We start from the raw sequence: 21,820 nt of genomic DNA on the forward strand, positions 1-21,820 counted from the left end.
TGACCTTTACGGTCGCCGATAAAGAATCTGATTGTCCAAAATTGTGTTGCAGAAATTCATCCCGATAGTGAAGACAATTTCGAAAGTTGGCTACACCGTTTCATTTTTCACCCTGGTGGTGGCGTTTTTCATTCTGGCCGTGATCAAGTAAGTATCACCTTAATACCGGGATTTTCAAGTCTCTTGTTTCGAGTTTTCCCGGTTCGCTTTCCGTCCCGATGATAATTTTTCAGTAGAAAAAAAAATACCGTATTAATCGATCCACTTAAACAATTCGTCTTCCCGCCCAGCGACAATCTTTTCAAAGAAGTCTGTGTGTGTGTCCTTTGTCGTTTCACCCGTTCTCGCCACGACAAATGTTCATCGATGTCTCTAATCGACGAAACCTCGGATCACTACTCCAAGTTTGTCCCGAATTGGACGTAGGAAATTAAGATGCCCGCGAAACATGCTCCACATGCATCTGTTCGCCTCGTTCATGCTGAGAGCGTTCATGGCCCTTATGAAGGACTTCCTCTTCGTCTCCGGGATCGGCCTTGCCTCGGACGTGATGATCAAACACGGGAAATACTATTGGCTGGTCGACGAGGAGGAGAGCAGCTGGCTGTGCAAGGCGTTCACCAGCATGTGGCAGTATTTCATTCTTGCAAACTACTTCTGGATACTGATGGAGGGCCTCTACTTGCACAATTTGGTCTTCCTCGCGCTCTTCGCCGACGGGAACTCCAGCATCGCCGGTTACGTCTGCCTCGGATGGGGTGAGTCCACTCTACGGTTTCAAAATAACCCCATTTCCAAATTAAAATCAAAGGTTTCTCAGTTCACGTGCCCAACAGTGGAACAGAAACTAGGGCATCCAACTCAATTATCTTCAAACTCTGTCAACTGCAGTTCTTGACTAATAAAAGCATCAAAGCACGATTTTTTATTGCGTCGAAGAACGAACTGCAGAGGAAAAATCTTCCGTAATTTATGTTTTGCGCATCTTTATCGAGCCTGGGGGTAATTTTACCCTCAGCGTTTGCAATGAGGAATATTATCTCGAGGAACGCGTGGGCGTTGCATTGTTGGTATTCGAATAAATAGCTGCCGGGAATTTAGCCTTCTGAAATCACTTGCTCTATCGTTCGAACGAGCTCGTAGTCTCGTTAAGCTCGTTGAGAACTTGGAGTTTGTTTCATTGAAAAGCATCGTAGTTAAAACCGTTGCGCGTTAGATAAAGTTTCGAGTAGACAGGCTTAGTTTACGGAGTTCCGATGTTTCTGATTCGCAGGCTTGCCGGCTATATTCGTGTCCTGCTGGATCGTCGTCAGAGTAATCCTCGAGGACAAGTATTGCTGGACCACTCACGAGAATCCTTATCTGTTCCTTATTATTCGAGTGCCTACCATGCTGTCTATTCTGGTGAGATTCTCAGTCGCGTATTTACAATCGCCGAGATATTCCCGCGGATCCGTCCTTCGTCTACGGAGATTATACTTTATCCGTTTCTGTTTCACTTTGAATTCCACAGATTAACTTCGTGTTGTTCGTGAACATAGTCAGGGTGCTTCTATCGAAGCTGAAGTCGACGGTTTCCGAGGAGACGCAAAGATACAAGTAAGTTTCGGTTCCGATATCACGGAATTTCGTGCTAATTACTCCTCTGCCGCGCGTATTGTCCAAACTTCGATAAGCCCTGGGAACTGTAGCGTACCAGCGAACGACGATACCGTTCGACTGGCATGATTCGCCCACGATGAACCCTTGACGCGTTTGCAGGAGGTGGGCGAAGAGCACCCTTGTCTTGGTGCCGCTTTTCGGGGTCCACTACACCGTTTTCCTGGGCATGTCTTACAGCATCGGTGTGAACGAGACTGTGGAGCTCGTGTGGCTCTTCTGCGACCAATTCTTCGCATCCTTTCAGGTACTCGATTCAAACTACTGCCCTAACACTGGTCTTAGGCGTTACGTTTATCCTTTTCTGTGTACGCTAGGGTTTCTTCGTGGCCGTTTTGTACTGTTTTCTTAACGGAGAGGTGCGGACAGAGGTGTCCAGAGCGGTCAGAAGTCGAAGAGTCCCTCGTCTGAGCGTCAGGTGGATCTCCAGACCGTCGACGCATTCCGGTAGCACGTGCAGCTGCAACGCATCGAAGCTTGGCAGGCGTTCGAAGAGGCCACCCTGGTGGAAGAATCCGTGGATCTGTTCTCTGCGCGACAGGGATGCTCGGCGTTCTACTCACTCGATGGCGAGTACACAAGGTGTCTTCTCTCTATCCTACGAAATCCTCTGTTCTCTGTATCTCGTCCAAGCAACTGTGCATGCTTTGTTGCCGGTTATTCGTGTGCACTCGACGCGGCAGTTGATTTGCAAACAGAGATCGAGGTCTATCTCGCGAAGGTTATGAGTCGACCATGTGTTAACAGAAAGGTCGATTTTCATCGATACACGGTATAGTAAAATTTCATTCGTTGAATAGGTTTCCTTTAAAGCTTTGCATTTATTCCTCTCGGAGTTTTCAATCCTCTTTGTCATGCGGTTCCATGGAGCTGTCGCAAGGAATAGCACGACTATTTTTCCTTGCGCTTCCCGACATTTTTCCAGCCAGGAAATCCACACGCGAGAGTCAAATTGCGATCGTGACGGACGATAGAGATTTTCAAGCTTGCACGTTACGCTGATCCACCTGTGTCCCGTCAATGTTACGATCGCGTCGACGCTCTGTAGAATTACTACCCCCCTCAAGATCGATCGCGGCCTATTTGTCTTCGCGCTTTTGAAATTTCTAGGACCGCGGGTGGAACAGCTAGATGATATGTAAAAGTCGCTGGGAATTTACGTAGTCATTCCGATGCTCCTGACAGAACATTTCTGCAATCAGAAATTACCAAGGAAAATCGCTAAAAATAATTTCGAGACATTCGCGTGTTTGAACTTATACGTGTCAATGAGGATTAAAATCAAAATTTGGGCAAAATAAGTTAAATTTTTACACAAGTGAAGGTATTATCGATAAAATTAAGCAGAATGTTTAATACCATACCGTTTCTTTCGTCGTTCTTTTCTCCAATTTCAATTTTTGTCTCCGATTTCCGGCGATCGATCGAAAGAAAAACGGAAGCACAGATTAAGGGTCGACGATGGAATTTTCCAGATATTGGCACGCGAGGAGGTAGTCTAGCGAGCAGCAGAGGGTACCTGGAAATCACAGGAAACGGACAAAGCGCACTTCCGGGTAATCAAAGTCAACGGACAAGTCATACATCACCTCTTTACAGCAAGTACACGGATCAGTCGTTACTTTCGTTCTGCTCCAATGTGAGTACATCTGCTAATTTCCATCCAACTCCTTCCGTTCACAATTGATGCACCTAGGGGGAAAATAGCGTTGAATATTCATCAGAACTTTAATATTTCAATTTATAATTTTTTAGTAATTTTCCTAGAAATTTTTACTTAATCGCATATAACGGATATTATTAAAGTCTAATAATAGCGCCCATGTAACGGCGACTTGAAGCATCGATGTTCATTATAGCGTACAAGTAAGAAAGCTTTGACATTTTTGCTCGCATTATTGAAAACAAGTAGTTCCTATTTATTACGATGGTACATATTTTGCAACTTGCTTGCCTTCCAGCTTATTAAATACAAACATTTAACCGTAATTACCATAACAACGAGAACTTTCCCTTTTTCACGTGACGTTCCCTTTTTCGTCGATGACCTTTTTAATTATTTTAACGTCACCGTTAAGCGAATTAAATAATTTAGTATAATTTAAGGGGAGTTCTTTGTTATTGATCCAGGTTTCAGAAGCGACGCCATGCACAGCAGTAAACGTGGACAGAGTCCGCGAACATCATCGTTGGAGCGATTCCGAGTGCTGTCACCTTGCATACGAATTGCAAAATTTGAATCATGGTCCACCGTGAGACATCGTAAACTATCCACAAACCTCTAGTACAATCATTGCACACCAAAGACGGGGCGCCATTTAATTATTTTTAAGACTGCGGCGATCCATTCGCCGCGACCAACAATTTACACAAACTATCGCGGAACTACGATCGGTATTTTTCGTTTTTACTATTATTCACCCTCTGGAACCCTTTATAATTTTAAGATTACGTACTTATTGTGGATTCAAAATCGTGAACTCTTTCTTAAAAAAAAAATGGGTTCGAGATTCAAATTTTTCTCACGTCTGTTACATTAAAATGTATTTTCAAAAGGTTATGGAGGGTGAAGAGAAACGTATGCATTGTGCAGTTTAACAACAATGGGTCACAGTAGAACACTCGATTAATTTAACGAATGTCCCGATCGACTGGGCGCAGTTCCCTTTGCCTTCTATTCGGATAATCCAGACCGCATTGTCAGAAATTAAACGTCTGATACTAATTAGTCCGCATTAAATAGGTATTGCCGTGCGTCGTTCATCTCCTTTGTACGAATAATTAATTAATTGTGTCGTGTAAGCTGTACACTCCTTGTAAATTACAAACAGATGGATGTTTCTATTATAGTTATATGTGTACGTGTGTGTGTGTGCAGACTAAGTGTCGAGACTGAGACGAGTGCAATGAAACGAGGTGCAACCTTGCATCGCGTGAATGCTTCGATTGAAAATTTTCCACGAGCATCCAAACGTGTTGTTATCAATCGGTTATCAATGTATTATCGATCATCCATTCGCGTAAATCATCGTCGATATAGAACACGTTATTATTTTAATAACATTCAGTTGCTTTGGAGGAAAATTTAAATAATACTTTTTTCAGTCATCACTAGTTATAAAAATGTTTAATATTTTTATTACCGAAGCAGTGGTACGATGTAAACAAATTACGACGAGACGTTTTTGTGAACATTCGGCCACGATTTGATATTTAATAATTGTTCTGACATTTCAGTTTCGCGCGTCGTTTTGTGAACAATGTTTTACCCCGATTCGAAATGAAATAATTGTTAATTAAAATTTTCAATAGCCTTTCCCTCCAAGGTTATCAATGAAGGAACACGAACTTTTCTGTTCCGATCTCGTCGATCGCGCGTGGAGATTTTTCATCGACCGTAATCCACAAAATACTTTGTCGTCAATTATATCGTGATCCAACATTATACAAACTTACGAATTGATTTCCATTCGGTGGAGAAGTTGTAATATATTCCTTGTCGACAAGTTTCTTCGTTCGTTCGTAATTTATATTGTGTATTTTCATCGTTGCTAACGAACGGTTAATTTAGCGGAACAATTATTCAAGAGTACTTAAACATATCATCGTTGTGAAGGCGGAACACACTAATTTGCAATTCTCATTGCAATTATTCTGAACTTTGCAATTTTAATTTCGTGCCTTGCAATTTACCATTCTACAGATCATCGAACAAGGTAAATGATTGATTCTTTAAAGATCAATTTAGAAAACCGTACTGAAATATTGTCCTCGTAATTTTGATATAATTTTATTAAATATTTTATTCGATACGACGTAATTTTAATTAAATTATACTTTTGTTTAATTATTATTTCCACGATATTTTGCAACGTGCAAAACTACTGTTCGACCGTTCGAATTTTTAATTATGAACAGCCTGCCCCAATATTAATTTCACCTCTGAGTTCGTCACGTAAAACCGAATTCCGCTCAAAGAATTGCTCATCGTCAGTTCGATTAGGGGCACGGCGCTTTGACCTGTGAAAATAACAATTTTAGCAATTAAGTGTGTTTGTCGGAGAAAATTATGTGTGAACAAATATTTGATGTAAAGTTCGATTATTAATACAGAATCACGTGTACGAAACGAATAATATAAAGAGAAAATAATTTTAAAAACCTGTCGTCTTAACTTTTACGCCGAAACCTTCACATTTTTCCAATCCATTTATTTACGTACCTAATCGTTTTACATGTTTGTACTAACTATAAGTGCATCATTATTACAATAGATCTACTTAAAAGTAAGTATATACATTGTTATCTATGGCATCATGGTTTTCTTCGTTTGCAGAATAAATTGCCGAGCAATAATAATAAAATGATACAGTCATCGACGCGACAAATTCATAAATACTTAACAATCGACGCACCATTTTATTTTATCGTTTAGGATTGTACAATTTCACCGTTTGTTTCTTCGACTCCGGGACCCTGCTAATTTTTATACGATTTTCTTTTTAATTGAACTGTGCAGACGAATAAACTACTTCTGAAAATCTTAATTAATTCGTTTGATTAGGGATCTCAGAAATTCCAGAGTGTATCGTATTTGGACAGCTTACATTTAAAACAGCGGCTTCGATCGTTGACTCAAGATGGACGCTTCCGGTGGTTCGCTGAAACGTTCGAAATACGATGTTAACGATTGGATAACTACGAGAAGAACATTTTTATCTCTAGAGAACTATCGTCGTAATTGTAGAAAATATCCCCGACACTTTACTTCCTACTTCGTACAATTGTTTAATTTTCTGAGAAAGACGGTTCATCGGAGATCGAAATAGAGATTCGGTCGAAAAGGAAAATATTCTGTCTCTGACGAGAAATAATTTGTGTTTAGGTCCCCTGGGAAATTTCGGGAAGTCCTCTTACCATCCAGTGACATTTTCTGCGGCGTCGCATGCGTGGATCAGATCGTTGAACGCGTTTCCTTCGCCGCAATTTTGCAATCGTGGTCGGCCGTTCACGCAAACGTAATAATGCTGGCAATCGGTCGAGCTGCGATAGAATTCGGGGCTGCTCAAGAACGTGTCCCTCACTTCCGGGCACCGGAAGCCGAGGAAAGCTGCAACGCAAATTGTCGAACGTTACTCGATCGATCGAGGCTTCCCCAAATTTCTCAAATTTCATCCCACACTCGAGAAACGTAATTTCCACCCTCCTGTATTAAATATTTCAAAGGGAAGGGGGCGACAGAAATTCGTCCCCCGCGGATGGGAAAGTAAAAAAAACTTCTGCTGTCGGTGGAAATACAATTTGGGTTACTTCGGGGGAAAGTTTTACCTTCTGCGTCGCAGTCGGGAACTTGATCTGGCCAATCGCAACGGTAACTTTCAGAATTGAAAGCCAACCCTTCTGGACAGTCGAACACGTAACCCCTTCCGTCGGCGCAGTTCATGAACTGACCGCAATGTTGGTTATCCCCGATCTTGAAGTAGCCATACTGATGGGGACAGTCTTCTGTTGGTTGTGCTGGCTCTAAAGATTTCATACGAAAAATAAGAATTATCATGATACGTGTCTTCAAAATTAGCTTGTAGATTGAACTCTATAGAACTATTATAAAACTCGGAGAACATAACCGTAAATTACGTAATTCGTTCCGGATTTGGGGCTTAAAAATTATGCCGTGCTTGGGAAACGAAGCAAATATTTCCACGTTAAATATTCGCCATCGGATGACCGATAAATTCATTACCGATTTCATTTACATATTCCACTGTACCACCATCGCGCTTTACAATGAAAAACGATGATATCGGTATCGATTGTGTAACGGCGCAGATTGCGCAACCTATTCTTGACGAGGTCTGATGAATGTTCTCCAGAGTTCAATAAATTACTTTTCTCGACGTATTTATTAACGCAGCTATTCTTTAGATCGTTAAAATTCTTTGTTTGTGAACAAATTTGTTTACGAAAAATCTGTCAGCTCATAAAAATCGTTGATTTATTCGTTAAAATACCAATGGTTCTAGATCAACGATTATAGCTATCCCTTCGAAATCAATTACTGCGTATTTCTGAGTGCGGAGTATTATGAAATAAAACGTCTAAAGCAGACACGTTGAACAAACAGCTAGCTTACTAGAGCCGTCACGTCAAACACGCGGTCCGCTTGACCTATTTAATCATTTTTATTTTTTTCATTTAGTACGCGATGTTTTGTCACTCGTTGCGCCGCCTATATTTCGGAGTACAGGTTTACGCGTACAGCTTCGTTCAATCGACGAAGCACTAAAAACCAGAAGAATGAAAATTCCTAGTTAGAGGTTAAAAAGGCTGAGGCGTTACAGAAGGGAAGATAATTGAAAGATACTAACGACGAGATGGCCTGCCAGTGCAGTCAACGTCTATGGGATAGCCGCAAGGATAGTTGAACCTGGCTTCTGGATTGAACAGTAGACCTTCGGGGCAGAACTTCTCCTCAGGGATTCCGTCGATGCATTCTATGTAGGCGTCGCAATGGCTAGGAACTGGGAACCGTCCATTTTTCTCTGGACAAGATACCTGCGAGGTTTGCTCCCTCCTCGAGGAACTCTGGTCTAATTGATTGCTCTGACCTGATCCAGAGAAACGTTGATAGGTACTCAAGGCTGCAACGGAAACAGAAAATTGATAAAGAATGTCCCAAAATTCACGCAAGATTTGAATTTTGTGCCACTTGTTCGAGGTTATTAAAAATGGAGCGGTACACGAAAGAACAACGCGTCTTCATTGTTGAGTAATATTTTTAAAATAATGTGTCATTTCCTGGTCGTGTAATTTCTCGTCTTTTTAAATCTAAGGTTCACGTCAACAAGTTCACAACCACCCACGCCTTAATGGAGAAAATTGAACGATGTATCAACAAAATTCAGTCACATTTATGCAAAACAGTCATGGAATATTTCGACAAAGGAGTACGTATGTGCTAGCAAAGCCATAGAGATATAGTGTATACTTCATGAATCAATAAAAAATTTACAATTTTTAATTAAAAATCTGTGTTTTGGGACACCATTCATTAATAAACAGTCCTTCATCACGCTTACTAAAATTAAAGATTTCTATCTTCGTATTAAAACACGAGCATTTACGAAGTGTAAGTTTCGTGAGTGCTGATTTTATGTGTGGGAGTGTGTATTTTAAGTCTATCGTTATTCTGCATAATTTCAAGTTTTTCATTTTTAAGAGTCCAATCTAGAGTTGAAAGTTACAGTTAAGAAGAGAGTATATCACGAATTATCATTTTTGTATTACCGTTTATTTATTTTTATTAAATTGCTCGTTCGTTTAAATATACCGTGTCTGTGCTCTAAACAAGAATCATATTTCGTCCTATTGTACCCACAAATTTCGTCCAAAAATATGGCGACTATAACAAATGTCTGTCTCTGTTATTGGGGAACTTTGAACCATCGGATAGGGAAGTCTGTTTTGTAACGGATTGCGTAAACCTGGCGGACGATCTCGGGACCCGTAGGCATCCATGACTTCCGGAAACTGGGGACCGTTTCGCGGACGTCCATTCGGGCCCAAAGACCAGACGCGTTTCGTAAGGACGTCTATGCTAATGCGACGCCTTCGCGGAGGTCAAATCGCATCGCCGAACTTTCTCCCGCGGTTTTCGGTGTGAGCGTGAGCGTCCGGACGCTCCACGGACCGGTTTCGTCTTCAAGGTGTTGCATTATGCAATCGACGGACGTTTTCCAATCGCAAAATACACCTGTGCCGCGGACGATTCGTCAGCGGGAACCTTGGTCCTTCAAAAAATGCAAATCAACGTGGACGAAAGACGAATCGGACACAACCAGTAGCCAGATACTATACAACTAGGACCATCTTTGCTATACTTTGTCTGGAAACTAAATTATTTAAAGGATGGGAAGGCTCACCCTGAAAAACTCTACGAAGTTTGCTCTATGATTCGATGATCAATGGCTAATTGTAATGCTGTGAATACTTGACGCAAAGTACGACTCGAATGGCCAGAGAGACGAGACTTTTATTGCAACAAATAGCATGGTACGCTACAAAATTGGCACTTGGATCGACAAAAGGCACGATCCATACAGACGAAAATAGGAGGGTTTGTTAAAATTCAGTACGCGTTGCACAAAGCCTGCACCATTGAAATATTCAGCATTATCGGCGCTGCTACTGCGTCACGTCCATACGATGACAACAATTGTCGCACAAAAAACTTCGTTCTATTTCTTCCGATGACGAGCAACCAGACATCTTTCGTACGCGTTTCGACAACAAACAGAATTTATTTACGAGCTGTAGTCTCAATTCTAACATTGCAATGGCTAAAAGACGCGCAACGAACATGAACACGTTTAGATGTGAACCTTAGGACCCATGGAACTTGTTATCTACTCAACCAAACACGTCAGTCAGCGAGAAGATGATCAAGGGAGACGTCGAAAATAAATCAAAAGGATCGATGACACTCGGAAATTTATTTGTTTGAAATGCACATAAATTGACTCGTTATTCCATCTTCACCGGCGAAGGTTTCGCAAAGTCGCGTTTCTCTTTCTGGAAGATACAATCACCGGCAGATTCATGGATTTACTCACAGTTTGCGACCGCGATCACGCCGCAGGCGATCACCAGACGAACGATCGTTTTTGAGGTCATCTTCGAGCTCTTGCTGTCCCGATCCCGAAACCAGCACTAAAGTGTCGTCTTCTCTTCCTCGCGAGCTTTTATCATCTACGAACGGGCGCGAGGAGAGGTGAGACCACCCACCACCGCTCCTTCGAGCACGATTCCACTGATGATTTTGCTTCTTCGAAAAAGAGGGGAGTGTTTGGACCCATTGATATCTTGATTCTCTTTCTTACTCACTTAATTCTTGCCATTCCATGGCTCACGTCGTTAATTCTTCAATCTTCGTTAAAATTTCCTTCATTTTCCAGAGTAAAATTAATTTTATAGTTTCTATAATTCAATTTCTTTAGTTATTTTCAATCAATGGTGAATTTAAGCTGTTTTTATCGATCAGTCCAAGCCTCGTCAGGAATCGTCCAAGTGGAAAACTGGAGATTTCGATGCCTGGGCCGCGAGTACTTCTGAATTTAATTCCGACTTCTTTCAGGGAACGAAACTTGTAAAATTGTGAATAAACTACGTAAACCCTATCTCTAATATATTATTAAATACCCTTAATTATGGAATATTTCTATTTTTCACACTGCGATTTGAACAAGTTTTGAAACATTCCTAGAAATATTAGACTGATATGTCGATTAAATTGTATTTATTATATACTACCAGTAATAGATGAACAATCAAAATGGAAGATAATCGAGGAAGAGGTTTCGCAGCTCTCGGTACTGGAAACTTGCGGAAGAGAGGAATCTGGAGCGAAAGAATCTACGTGACTGAAGAGAAATGGCGGGATGATGCAGTAATTGCGCAATATTGAACGAAAGTTCCGCGATTAGTAAAGAAACGTGCCTCGGGGCATCGCAGGTACCAGAGCCTTGACATTTTCTTCGTTTCTTTCTGCGCGTCGAACGTTCGCGGACCTTTTCTCCGCGCGACAGAAGAAAAAGATCGCCATTCGTCGTCTCATCCTCTTTTACGGTCGATGACCACAAGCGAGGGAAATCGATTTCAATTCGATTGCGCACTATTTCTATATTTCCACTTACCAAGCAGTACTGCACTACTAATTGCAGAGAATTCGATAGATGCAGGAATTTCCTGCAATAGTTTCTTGTGTTGTCGCCTAGGAAAGAGCTACAGATTGATCCACGTTCTAGAATCAGTAATAGTTACATTACGCGCTTGAAATTCTTGTAGAAGAACTTTACGAGAATGTAAATCTACCTTGGGACGTCGTGGGGATTCTATTTTATCGGTCCAGCGACGTTTCCAACGAGGATCGTCGTATAAAATCCATCTCTTATCCCCAATTACTAAGTGCTTTAGGGAAGATTTGTTTTTTATTACGTAGGGGGAAAGATATGCATCCTATCGTACGCTCGAGGGGATTCCGTTACGTTACGTGGAATGGAACCAATACTCTGATAACAAACAACGATTATAAATGACTGAAAAATTTTTGTCAATGAAGTGCAAACCCCACTTAAACGCTTAATGCATTTATTGTGTTCGTTTGAATCATTGAAATTCTTTTAGAAAATAAGATTGTTAAATCTATTTTGAGCGTTTTGTTTTGTCTCTAAATCCATCGTCGATTTTAATTGAGGAAAAACGAAGAATACTTTCGAACGTTATAAACTTGACGACCAAATGGAGGAAGTAATGGTAATTTGTTTCCGGTCGAAATTGCAAGCTATAAAGGTTTTCCTCTGATTCGTTCCTCAAAATTGCTTTGAAACAGTCCTTTGTGTCATGTCCCGTCGATTCGATAACGTCAAATCGAATTTCGTTTACGACTAATTGTTATTAGTATCGCTATCCGCATCTTAACGAGGGAGTTACAGAATTTACGCTCGCATAAAATCAAATTCCACACCGAAACCGATACCGTTGCGAGCGTATTGTAATTATGAATTCGTTTGTTTCAAAACCACGTTCTTCAAATTGACGTTTAGAATAATCCCTAATCAAGTGTTTGACTTCGAATAAAATGCTCGGAGGTTAGTTTCTGAATAATCACTTTTATTTTTGATCCTTATCAATATTAAACAACGTAGTTACGTAAGGGTATATATATTACATGGAAAATTCTGTCCTTCTGGTGCGCATATATCTTTCCAACACGCGATTTTCCCGAGAGAAGAAAACGAAACATAAAATGTACACCGATCACTTGCATTCTCTCTTGCATTCGATCCCTTTTACTCTGTTTCACGCTCATTTCCTTCACTCTTCTTCTTCACCCCTCGACACTCGACTAATTTCTTTCATTCAAGATTCCCGAATCGAAGAAACCAAAATAAATCCGTCTAAACGTGAAATCCAAATCTTAACAAATTTTAGATTACGAAGAAACCTAAATGAAAAACTTAGAAACCGATTGGAAGTTACGATTAAACTATGTTACTGTTCAATCGAATAAATCTTTATGCAGAGATTCAAATAAAATTTGTCCAATCTAAACCAAAAAATCTGTTGAAATTTCGAGAAGGATAAGGGAAGTAACGTTCGCGACGCTTCGTCGGTTCTCTAAAAAATTTCTTCGATCGAAATCTTGGCCGAAAAGTCCACGAATCGCTAGGAAGATTTAAGAACGTTACATTCGACGAGTTTTCTTCTTTTCAGCGCCATTCAGATTTCTCTAGTCGATGTCTTTGCGACGGAAATTCGATCGGAGTCTGGAAGAATAAATTCAGCGATTCGAAAAGAAGAACTATTTCTTCGCTTCCCGGAAGTCTCTAAGTAACACGAACTCGAAAAGAAAGCTATATATTTCCACGCGTAGTCATCGATTTTAAGAAAATTCCCCGACGATACTCCTTCTAGTTTTAATTTACCGTCGCTCTGTCAAACGAGACGCACACACACGCACACGATAACATCGAATCGGTGGAACGGAACGGCGCTACAAACAATTTTATACATCGATTACACTTCGTCAAACGCAATTGGGGGGGAAACATCGCCTAATTTTTACAGTTAAAAGTGTCGAAGGGTTAAGATCAAGTCACATCACGCCCGTTACGGTCTACCGAGTAAGACTATCTTCCGCTTCCGGCGGAAGTACGACAATCAGAAGCTGTAGGACGACTCGCCGTCGCGATCCCTTCGATCTCGAGTCGATTCGAACCGTTCGAGGCGGCGTCGAGCTCTCGAAATCGTTCGATCGGTCTCGATGAAGGGACCCCAATGGTATTGTTCGTCGCTTCGAGGAAGAAACAGGTCGAAGAACGAGGTGAAACGTTTCTTCCTCGCGTGAAGGTAGCCATCGTGGCGCACAATTGCTCGGGGCAAACGAGAAAAAGATGCCGAACGCGTTTAGGCGAACGATACGATCCCTTTCTTCGCGTCCTCTCGCTCGCCACTCTCGTTGGAAGATTATTGTCGCTGTAATTTGCGCCCACGGACCCCCGAAATCATCGAACAGTCTCGGGAGCAAGTTACAGCGGCTTCGAAGTATAGTGTATTTTGGTACATGACGCTGGATGAACCGAGAAAAATGGGACGATAGGATTTTGTTTTTTTTTTGATTGGTGCCATGATCGCCAGTATTTTTTAGGAGACCGGCGTGTAAGATATGCTTGTCGACAATAAAATCGTGAATTTGTCGTCGTTTTGGAGGTGTACTTGCTGTTCGTAATGAAAGTTGTGTTATCCTAGAGTTTCGGTTGTTCTTTGGATAGATATTGCAGCTCCTTCTGCTGAAGAAAGCGATTCGTTTTGATCGCAAGGATCGAAGGACGATGAGAGATGAAGCGAAGAGACAGTAGAGGATTCCAGGATTAGAGGAATGAAACGATGAGGTTCTAAGGTCCGAGGTCGTGGATCTAGCACGCGTAGACAAAGGGTCGAGAATAGTGAAAAAATAAATTAGCACCATTAGTGGTCGAGGAAATAGTGCGAAAATAGACAGGTTCGATAGAACGGCGAGTATCAAGGAAGATAACGAGAGAAGCATCCACTCTACTGATAGTTTCCTCTTCTCTGGTAACTTTCTTTCAGCGTGTTTGTGTTTGTGAGGTGTTCGAGGTTCATCCTGCAGCCACGCATTGCAATAGGCCATTTCCTCCTATCTAAGAATTTGAAATACTAACTAAAAAAGCAAAAAGCAAAGTGCCGCGTCGAGATTCCGCTTTTCGGTCGCCATTTCCTTCGATACGTTACCTCGAAAGAGGCTCCACAGACTTCTTTGCCAAGAAACAACGAAAAATCCTTCAGAGCCTATCACTATTCTCGCGAGAAGACCAATTCGTGGATAAATTCTTTAAACATAGTTAAACAATTTTTCAAGGGATTCTCAGAGGCCTAGGGAACTGATAAAATATCCCTAGAATGTCCCTACAAGTAGAAGAAGGTACGTGTGTATCGAAAATTCGTGATTGATTCGTTTCTTGGTTCAAAAAAGTCTAGAGGTTTTCTCTAGATCGTTTGGACATCAAACTGAATCTACAGGCACTGTTCTTTCACAGAATGGTCTAAAAACTGATCGACAGACGTTAAAATTTGAAAAGATATCGCTGAAATTTTTGGTATATTAGCCATTGCTTCAACGATACTTTAGGTGTTTCTGTATCTTCCTGATAAAGAATTTTCCATTCTTTTTATCTTTATCCTAGCGACACGAATTATCCAAATAATTTTGAAATTAATTGTTTAAAATAACAACGAAATTTCTTCGTTTTGCGGAACTCTATACGCGACGACGTTACAGGAGTTGGGATTAAAAACTGAGAATCCTAAGACAGCAGCCTCGATCATAGATCGATCGACCTCCGGTCGAGCTTGACAGATCGTCCCGCATAAAAAGTATCTCGTCATACATATGTATAATACATACATGTATATATAATATATATAATATATATATATATATTAGAAAATTTTAACAGACGCGTTAATACTTAAAGATAAATATATAGATCAATCTCGAGCATTCTCTCGCTACATTCTCGCTACAGTCTCACGGATGCCATCCCTGCAAAAGATGCAGACTGATATGTGAAATAGATCACCGATCGATATGTAGATCCGAGAATAGAATAAACGGAGAGACGTAAAGTGCACGGGTTGCCCCCGTAAGCTGTCGTATCGGTCACCATTTTCTAATTCTTTCGTTTTCCTGTTTCCTTTCTCCATTCTTTCCATTTAATTTGTAATGTTTCCTTCATTCTCACAGACCATTTCCTCTTCACTTTTTCTTTCGAAACAGTCGCTCCTTCGATAGCAAGGGATAGTAAAACGACGATATAACATCGATAGGTGAATGATTAGAGGAAAATAGGGAAGATTCTGTTCGTTGGGTTTCTAATTTGTTTAGAATGCGAAGGAATCGACGAAACAAGCATCTATAGGTCAGCGATTCGTAGCAAGCATATATCGATTATCTATGTAGCGAACAAATAATGTGGATTTAGTAACGAAATTATGAATAATATTGAAAATCAATTCGATAACTTTATACTCGTTACTTAAACCAGATAAATTACTTCAAAGAAAGGTTCGCGTTCAATTTTACCCAATATAAATAAAAGATGTCTATTCGACAGATCGAGGATTCGTAAAACTGCCTAGAATGAGGAAAACCAGTTCCTCCGTGCACCATATTGTTCAAGAACAATGCAGAAGAGTATGTACAATAAATTTCAAAATAATAGTAGTACAAAGGGGACAGTTCTGGAATGTGAAGGATCTGTGTAAGGACAGAGTTGAGATTTCTGCAGTCATCTCCTGCTCGTGCCGCCCTTACAGCGCGCGAAACAATGGAAAACGAGACATTTCTAATCGCGTTCAAGCAGGGGTCGCAAAAACCCTAAGCGATTCTAAGAAAGAACCGATGAAACGACCAATGGGGAGAAACGATCTTAATTTTCGTAATCGTTAATCGAGGTAAGACGCACGCAAGTATACAGTTAAGCTTAGGTTTAGGATTACAATACGTTACGCTAAGCTTCCTTCTTACGGGAAAGACTAGATTTAGGCAAGATCAATATAATTTTTTTTGTTTCAAGTATCTTTTTTTGTTGTTTTTGGATGATTTTCTATTCTTCGTTTCCTAACGACACGCACGTCCTCGCACTCCTCGACTCAGGAACGAATTATTTTCTGTTGTCGCCTCTCTCATTCTTACTTTCTCTCAATCTCTCTCTCTCTCTCTCTCTTTCTCTCCCTCTCATACTCGTTCATACTCTCTTGTTCTCTTTTTCTCTCTCTCTCGACTAGCGGTACGTTTAAACTTATATCTTAGCAGTTAAAATGCTCTTTTGGAAAACACAAGTTTCGCCTTATGCTAGAAATGATAATGATCTCGTCGCTCATCGTCCCCCCTTTAGCGTCTTCGTTATCCGCCGTTCTGTACTTCCGTCACCGACAGCTCTGCCTCGTCAACGACGATTACTCCCGTGTTTCTCTTTATACAACTAGGATAATAAATATTGCCGCGGAAAATTATTTGCTACATTCGTCCCGAAAAAACAGTAGTCAACAAGTTCACCCCCGGTCAGGAGACCCGCGGCCACGCCATTATTATTTTTTTTTTCTTTATTCTTTAGCTGTTCAGGAGGGGTGCAGGTTCAAGCGATCTTCGCTCAAGGAGCGTCGATCGGGCGACGATCGATCGGGGTCGATTGGAAATTGACGTTCTTCGTCGCGGAGAAGCGAAATCGGTCAGGGAAGCTCGGAATTTCGAAGCAGCGCCGCCCGATCGATCGTCGATCTCTGGCTCGATCTTCTACGGATACGGGATCGTTCTCGAACCCCTAAGAAACGCAGAGCGCCTCACGAGGAATCTCTTCGAGACTTCTCCGTCCTACGTTTTCTAAAAGAACGTAAATCTCTTTGGAAATAGCGCCAGGTTGGTCACTTTAGCCGAAGAAACGTCTAAATGAAACGAAAACTGGAAGAGTGACGTCTTTGGAGATTCCATCGTCAGTTTCGAATGGTTCGGATGAAATTTATTCGCGAATAACGAATACATATTTCGGATCTATACGCGAGTTAACTTTTTTTCTGCTCTTCGCTCGCCTGAATGTCGATTTAATGAATCTAGTAGTGCGTTTGTTAGTGAAATTATTAGGGTGGTCCATAAGTTCGTTTTCATTTCATGTTAAATGATTATAACGTTTGCTTATTGTACATCCATTAGAAGCTTTTTTCTTTTTTTGAAGATTAACAAAAATAAAAAATCAGCAGCAGAGGCTGCTTGGGATGTTCACGAAGAATGTTGCTGACAGAGCAGCAGACAAATTCTTACGATTCTTCGAAGCTTTTAAAAACAGTTGAAAAACTGAAGAACCCGAATATATGGACCGGTTTGCAAATGGATCCAAAATCTTCGTTATTCGTGGATAAAATTTGGGAAACCAAAGAAAAATTCTCTTTGGAACTACGAGTCTCTTTGATCTGAAGGATCGAGGAATCCATAAACGATAGGAGACGCCAGATACCGTCGCCGATGAAATAAAAATCGTTGAGGGGGTCGTTCGAAGGAGCAACGCAAGTGCTTCGATCGTGATCCAGAGGCCAGGGCCCACCGCGAGCTCCGTAAGGGTCGTTTATTCGCCGGTGAACATTCGATGCCTGTCAGGCTTGCGTAATAATTTATCTTATATCTTCAAATATATATATTTGTGTCGGTTTTGTTCGACGCTCAGTCGTCCCAGGTGGGGAAGTTGCCCTGGTCGACGAAGAGAGGCTGCCCGGTGGTCGCGGAGGTCGGCCTCTGGCTCGGTGTCCCGCCGAAGTTCGTGCTGCCGAAAACCGGCTGACCGAACGCGTCCAGCTGCTGGCCCTCGTAGATGCTGCGATCGGTCGTCGAGTACGACGACGGATGCTGCGTCTGTTGCTGCTTTTGCGTGTCCGTCACCGTCAGCTCGATGTTTCCGGCCGTCACTGTCTCTTCCTGGTTCTCCGACGCGCTCGCCTCCTCGAGGCTGCTGTGCTTGATACCGTAGTAGAAGTACATGATGAAGCCTGCAACCAAAGCACTCTGGTTCAGGGATCTGGCCAGGGACCCTAACTGGGTTACATTCTTGCTGTTTTAACCTCTTAGGCATAGTTGAATTTCGCGCAGGGCTGTTTCTCTGTACGGTAGAGTGTCGAGAATGAGTCCCCTCCCTTGCAAAGGTCAGTACTACCTGAGGAGGACACTCGTTTATTGCACCCTCTGAGCGCCTCCTTTCTTTTTCCCCCAGCCTCAAGCTCAGTTAGCAGAAAACTAAAGCTACATTAATTAAATACATACTTAGGTCGACACTCTGTCGTATTTATTTAGCAATTAACCCTTAGAGCTCTATGGACGCATATATGCGTTTGGCAAAAGTCATCCGTGTAGCCTAAGGCGGCATTTATGTGTTTTCTCTAAATCATCCGCCTGGACTAAGGGCGCATATATGCGTTTGTCGATTTTTTCAATCAATATGCAGTTATTTTCGTGTAAAATTAATACAGGGGCACTCGTTAGTAATTTGCCTTCCTTAAGTAGCGGTTGGGCAATATTAGGGTCATAAAAATCCCCGGGAATTTCCGAAATGGAAGTTCCATTTTACGTCCCACTCTCCCAAAAAAATTATTAATTCCTGTTGTAAATATCAAATTAAGTTTTTTAGTTGATTGTAATATTTAATGTTTTAAATTGTTAATGTTTATAATACATAATTTTAATGCTCGAAAATAACAGTCTTTAATTATTTAACCTTCTGCAAAAGAATCACTATAATTTATTACTGTTTGCGCCTTGAATTGTCACTTCAGTGTGGCAAAAATGAATTCCGCCCCCAGCGATGGTCAGCGATAGCCGCGATAGTCCCTACGAACCGTTTCGGCCACGAGTATTCAGAGCTCAAAGGGTTAAACGCGAATTACGCGTAAACGATACAGCACTGGAACGTGTGACAGACAATGCCGTACGCGAGTACATTGGAATGAAGTTTTTTATGATTAAATTATCAAAAAGTACCGAGCAACTGCCGCTATATTAAGAGCAAATGGTATATCTATTTAAATGGAAAGCAACAATTCATACCTGACAGTGGCGTAACGAAAACAAAGATATTCTGTCTGTATATCGTTAACACTGTTATAAAACGTTGTGAAGGCAAAAAAAGTGTGAAACAAAACATATGGAAACGGTGAGCGAGTGAGTCACTATAGTGGAACGTCGTTCGGAAAAAGCGAATCGTGCCTAAGAGGTTAAGGGAGGAAACCACTGTGACGGATTGAAAGAATCGTAATTTTCTTTTTTTATCTCTTTTCAATGCTTCGGGGTTTTAAGAACGAGCCCCTAGAATATTAAAATAAAATTCGCAAAAATGACAAAATTACAGAGGATATGGTAGATGTCGAAGATGTAGACTTTACTTCAGGATATTCATTTGAAATTCTTTTATTATTAACGAGAAGTGTTTTGATCGAAATAACTATGTGAATCAAGAGTCTAGAGCGATAAGTGGTGTGAATGAATTGTACTTTCGGAAATATTAAACATTTATCAGAAAAAGTTTCACAGTTACGCCCAAAACATTCTTTTCCGTCACAGTGGTTGCCCCCTTAAATACGAAAAAGTAAGAAGAGGGCTGCAAAGGCCAAAGGGTAGGCACTAATTGGCTGGGATTCCTTTTACCAAGTATCATCCACACGGTGAATCTGACGAGGGTCAGAATGCTCAGCTTGAAGATGAGGTATATGTTCACGGTGACAGCAATCGCAGGGACAAATGGCAGTCCTGGAGTCATGAACATCATGCTGTTCCTGCAAGAGTTTAAAGTTCGAGGATACGTTTGCAAACTCGGAGAATAAAAATCGCCGACGCACCTGTTTTGCGGCTTTCTGCTAATGGCGAGTAGCACTCCGATTATGGCGAAGAGGAAGAGGAACATTAATAACGTGGTGAACGTACCCATGTTCCCTGAAACATCGCATTTGTTTAACGCTAAACCTACCACAACCGGTCAAATGACAAATTTGTCGACAAAATTAAAAAATTTCAAATCGTTCTGGAAAAATTATTTTTAGTTGCAGGCTTTCTTACGAATAAACATCAAAACACAACTTTCCATACATATAAAATTAGAAGTACGTTGCCTCGTAAAAAAAGAAAGACTGGTCATTTTACCGGTCTTGGTAGGAGTGGGTATACATGAAGTGTCCGTAGGTTTAATGTTAATATATTGTAACTATAGTCAGCAGTATTTCAATACTTTATGTTACATGTGTGTCTATTTTAATTATAAATATGTTAAAACAAAGTTAAATAGTGCAGTAGCTTACCCATGCCGCAAACGATAATCAGATCAAAGATCAGGATCAGCAGATAAAGTATCCCGACTAGCTTCATAACGTAGCGTCCCGACGCTTCCGTCGCGGGGCCTCGATCCACCCAAGGGAAAATAGCAGGACAAAGGTACTGTGCTGCCTGTAATACGCGTCATTATGCAATTAACTTCCATATAATTCTACGTGTGAGGAAGATTTTGTAACGAATATAGACCCACGAGAACTTGCTACATGAGCGTTTGAACAAAATTGACGTGTTTAAAAAAAAAAAACAAATCCATGCAAATGACGCCGTGATTTCGTAATAACCCAGTCGCCGAGCATGTGTAGAATCTGGAACACCGTTTCCCGCGACGGAGTTAATTTACACAAAAATTAGGTCGCAATTAGGGGATTATAGTCTCGGCAAATTATGTTTCCCGTGAGCTTCTTTTTTTAAAAAGAGACGACTAATAAAAAATTGTTTAGAGTTTCGAAACAGGAGCTCTCCCTGTATTTATACTTAAATTAATAAAATTGCATTTATTTATATATTCATTTACAGATATTCATTACAGACATTTACCAAACGAGATATAAAAATTTTTGAAAGCAATTATATTAGGAAAATTCTAGTATCTCGGTATGGTTAGGTAAACAAGTAGTTTTTAATTTCGTTTACTCTGTGCTTACCTGAAGACGGCGTTGAAGGTAATTCAATGGCGGTCCAATTATCGGCGTGGTTCCCGGATACTGGTGCGCACTTCCGCAAGTGGATGCAGCCGCAGCTGCGTGCACACTGCCGTAGAATTTATTCTCGGTTCTATCGCTAACCAGATACTGGTCGTCCTTACCCAATCCCACTTCGTCCTCCTCAGCTCCGTAGGTGTCATCCGAGTCTGGCGAAGAGCTGTTGCATCTTCTCACTCGTCTCACCTGGAACCGGGCGCATAATCAGCGAGAAATTAACAATTAATCGGCAACTCCGATTGTCACGGAATCTACGAGCATACAAACTGATAGAACATCTATTTAAAGGGGTCTTCTACTGTAAACCGCCAAAAAATTCAATTGTTTTTTTTGCATTTTCTTAAAGGATATAGTCTTAGAAATGTATGTGCAAAAGCATATCACCGAACTCCTAAAATTAACGAATACGTATTGCTCTGATCCTTCTGTTTAAATGTGTTTTTCTCAAAACTATCTTTTCTGAATTGACTTCCTCGATATCTCAAGATCTACTCGACCGATTTCGTTCAAATTTGGT

General features: G+C 41.0%; 3 protein-coding genes across 7 annotated transcripts in view; 1 reads left to right on the forward strand and 2 right to left on the reverse strand.

Annotated features, from left to right (window-relative positions):
• Nucleotides 1-5,820, forward strand: part of LOC143347262 (vasoactive intestinal polypeptide receptor 2) — a 38,023-nt gene extending 32,203 nt beyond the window's left edge. The window contains exons 6-13 of one of the 3 annotated variants that reach the window (XM_076776314.1): nt 53-147; nt 427-758; nt 1,274-1,404; nt 1,514-1,599; nt 1,762-1,906; nt 1,977-2,241; nt 3,135-3,298; nt 3,790-5,820. In XM_076776314.1, the coding sequence (XP_076632429.1) occupies nt 53-147; nt 427-758; nt 1,274-1,404; nt 1,514-1,599; nt 1,762-1,906; nt 1,977-2,241; nt 3,135-3,298; nt 3,790-3,915 (1,344 nt within the window). In that variant the 3' untranslated portion in view covers nt 3,916-5,820. Of the gene's footprint in view, nt 1-52; nt 148-405; nt 759-1,273; nt 1,405-1,513; nt 1,600-1,761; nt 1,907-1,976; nt 2,242-3,134; nt 3,299-3,789 lie in introns of those variants that run through there. The other 2 variants (XM_076776313.1, XM_076776315.1) reach the window with 2 other exon arrangements.
• Nucleotides 5,549-10,395, reverse strand: LOC143347265 (protein obstructor-E). 3 transcript variants are annotated; one of them, XM_076776321.1, is made up of 6 exons: nt 10,272-10,395; nt 8,028-8,300; nt 6,988-7,182; nt 6,577-6,769; nt 6,267-6,320; nt 5,549-5,679 (listed from the first exon to the last, which is right to left on the reverse strand). In XM_076776321.1, the coding sequence occupies exons 1-5, from the start codon at nt 10,330-10,332 to the stop codon at nt 6,269-6,271; spliced, it is 774 nt and encodes a 257-aa protein (XP_076632436.1). In that variant the 5' UTR covers nt 10,333-10,395; the 3' UTR covers nt 5,549-5,679; nt 6,267-6,268. The 3 variants fall into 3 exon arrangements, with proteins under 3 accessions (XP_076632436.1, XP_076632435.1, XP_076632434.1); XM_076776320.1 differs by lacking the exon at nt 5,549-5,679 and adding an exon at nt 6,048-6,201; XM_076776319.1 differs by lacking the exon at nt 5,549-5,679 and having other exon boundaries at nt 6,048-6,320.
• A 1,911-nt stretch (nt 10,396-12,306) lies between these two features.
• Nucleotides 12,307-21,820, reverse strand: part of LOC143346271 (solute carrier family 7 member 14) — a 62,218-nt gene continuing 52,704 nt past the window's right edge. Inside the window, exons 10-14 of the mRNA XM_076774217.1 lie at nt 21,247-21,489; nt 20,569-20,713; nt 20,113-20,206; nt 19,922-20,049; nt 12,307-18,273 (exon numbers count right to left, since the gene is read on the reverse strand). Coding sequence (XP_076630332.1) covers nt 17,951-18,273; nt 19,922-20,049; nt 20,113-20,206; nt 20,569-20,713; nt 21,247-21,489 — 933 coding nt within the window. The 3' untranslated portion in view covers nt 12,307-17,950. The remainder of the gene's footprint in view (nt 18,274-19,921; nt 20,050-20,112; nt 20,207-20,568; nt 20,714-21,246; nt 21,490-21,820) is intronic.

The sequence above is a fragment of the Colletes latitarsis genome, chromosome 10 (assembly GCF_051014445.1).
Source record: "Colletes latitarsis isolate SP2378_abdomen chromosome 10, iyColLati1, whole genome shotgun sequence".
Taxonomy (NCBI): Eukaryota; Metazoa; Arthropoda; class Insecta; order Hymenoptera; family Colletidae; genus Colletes; species Colletes latitarsis.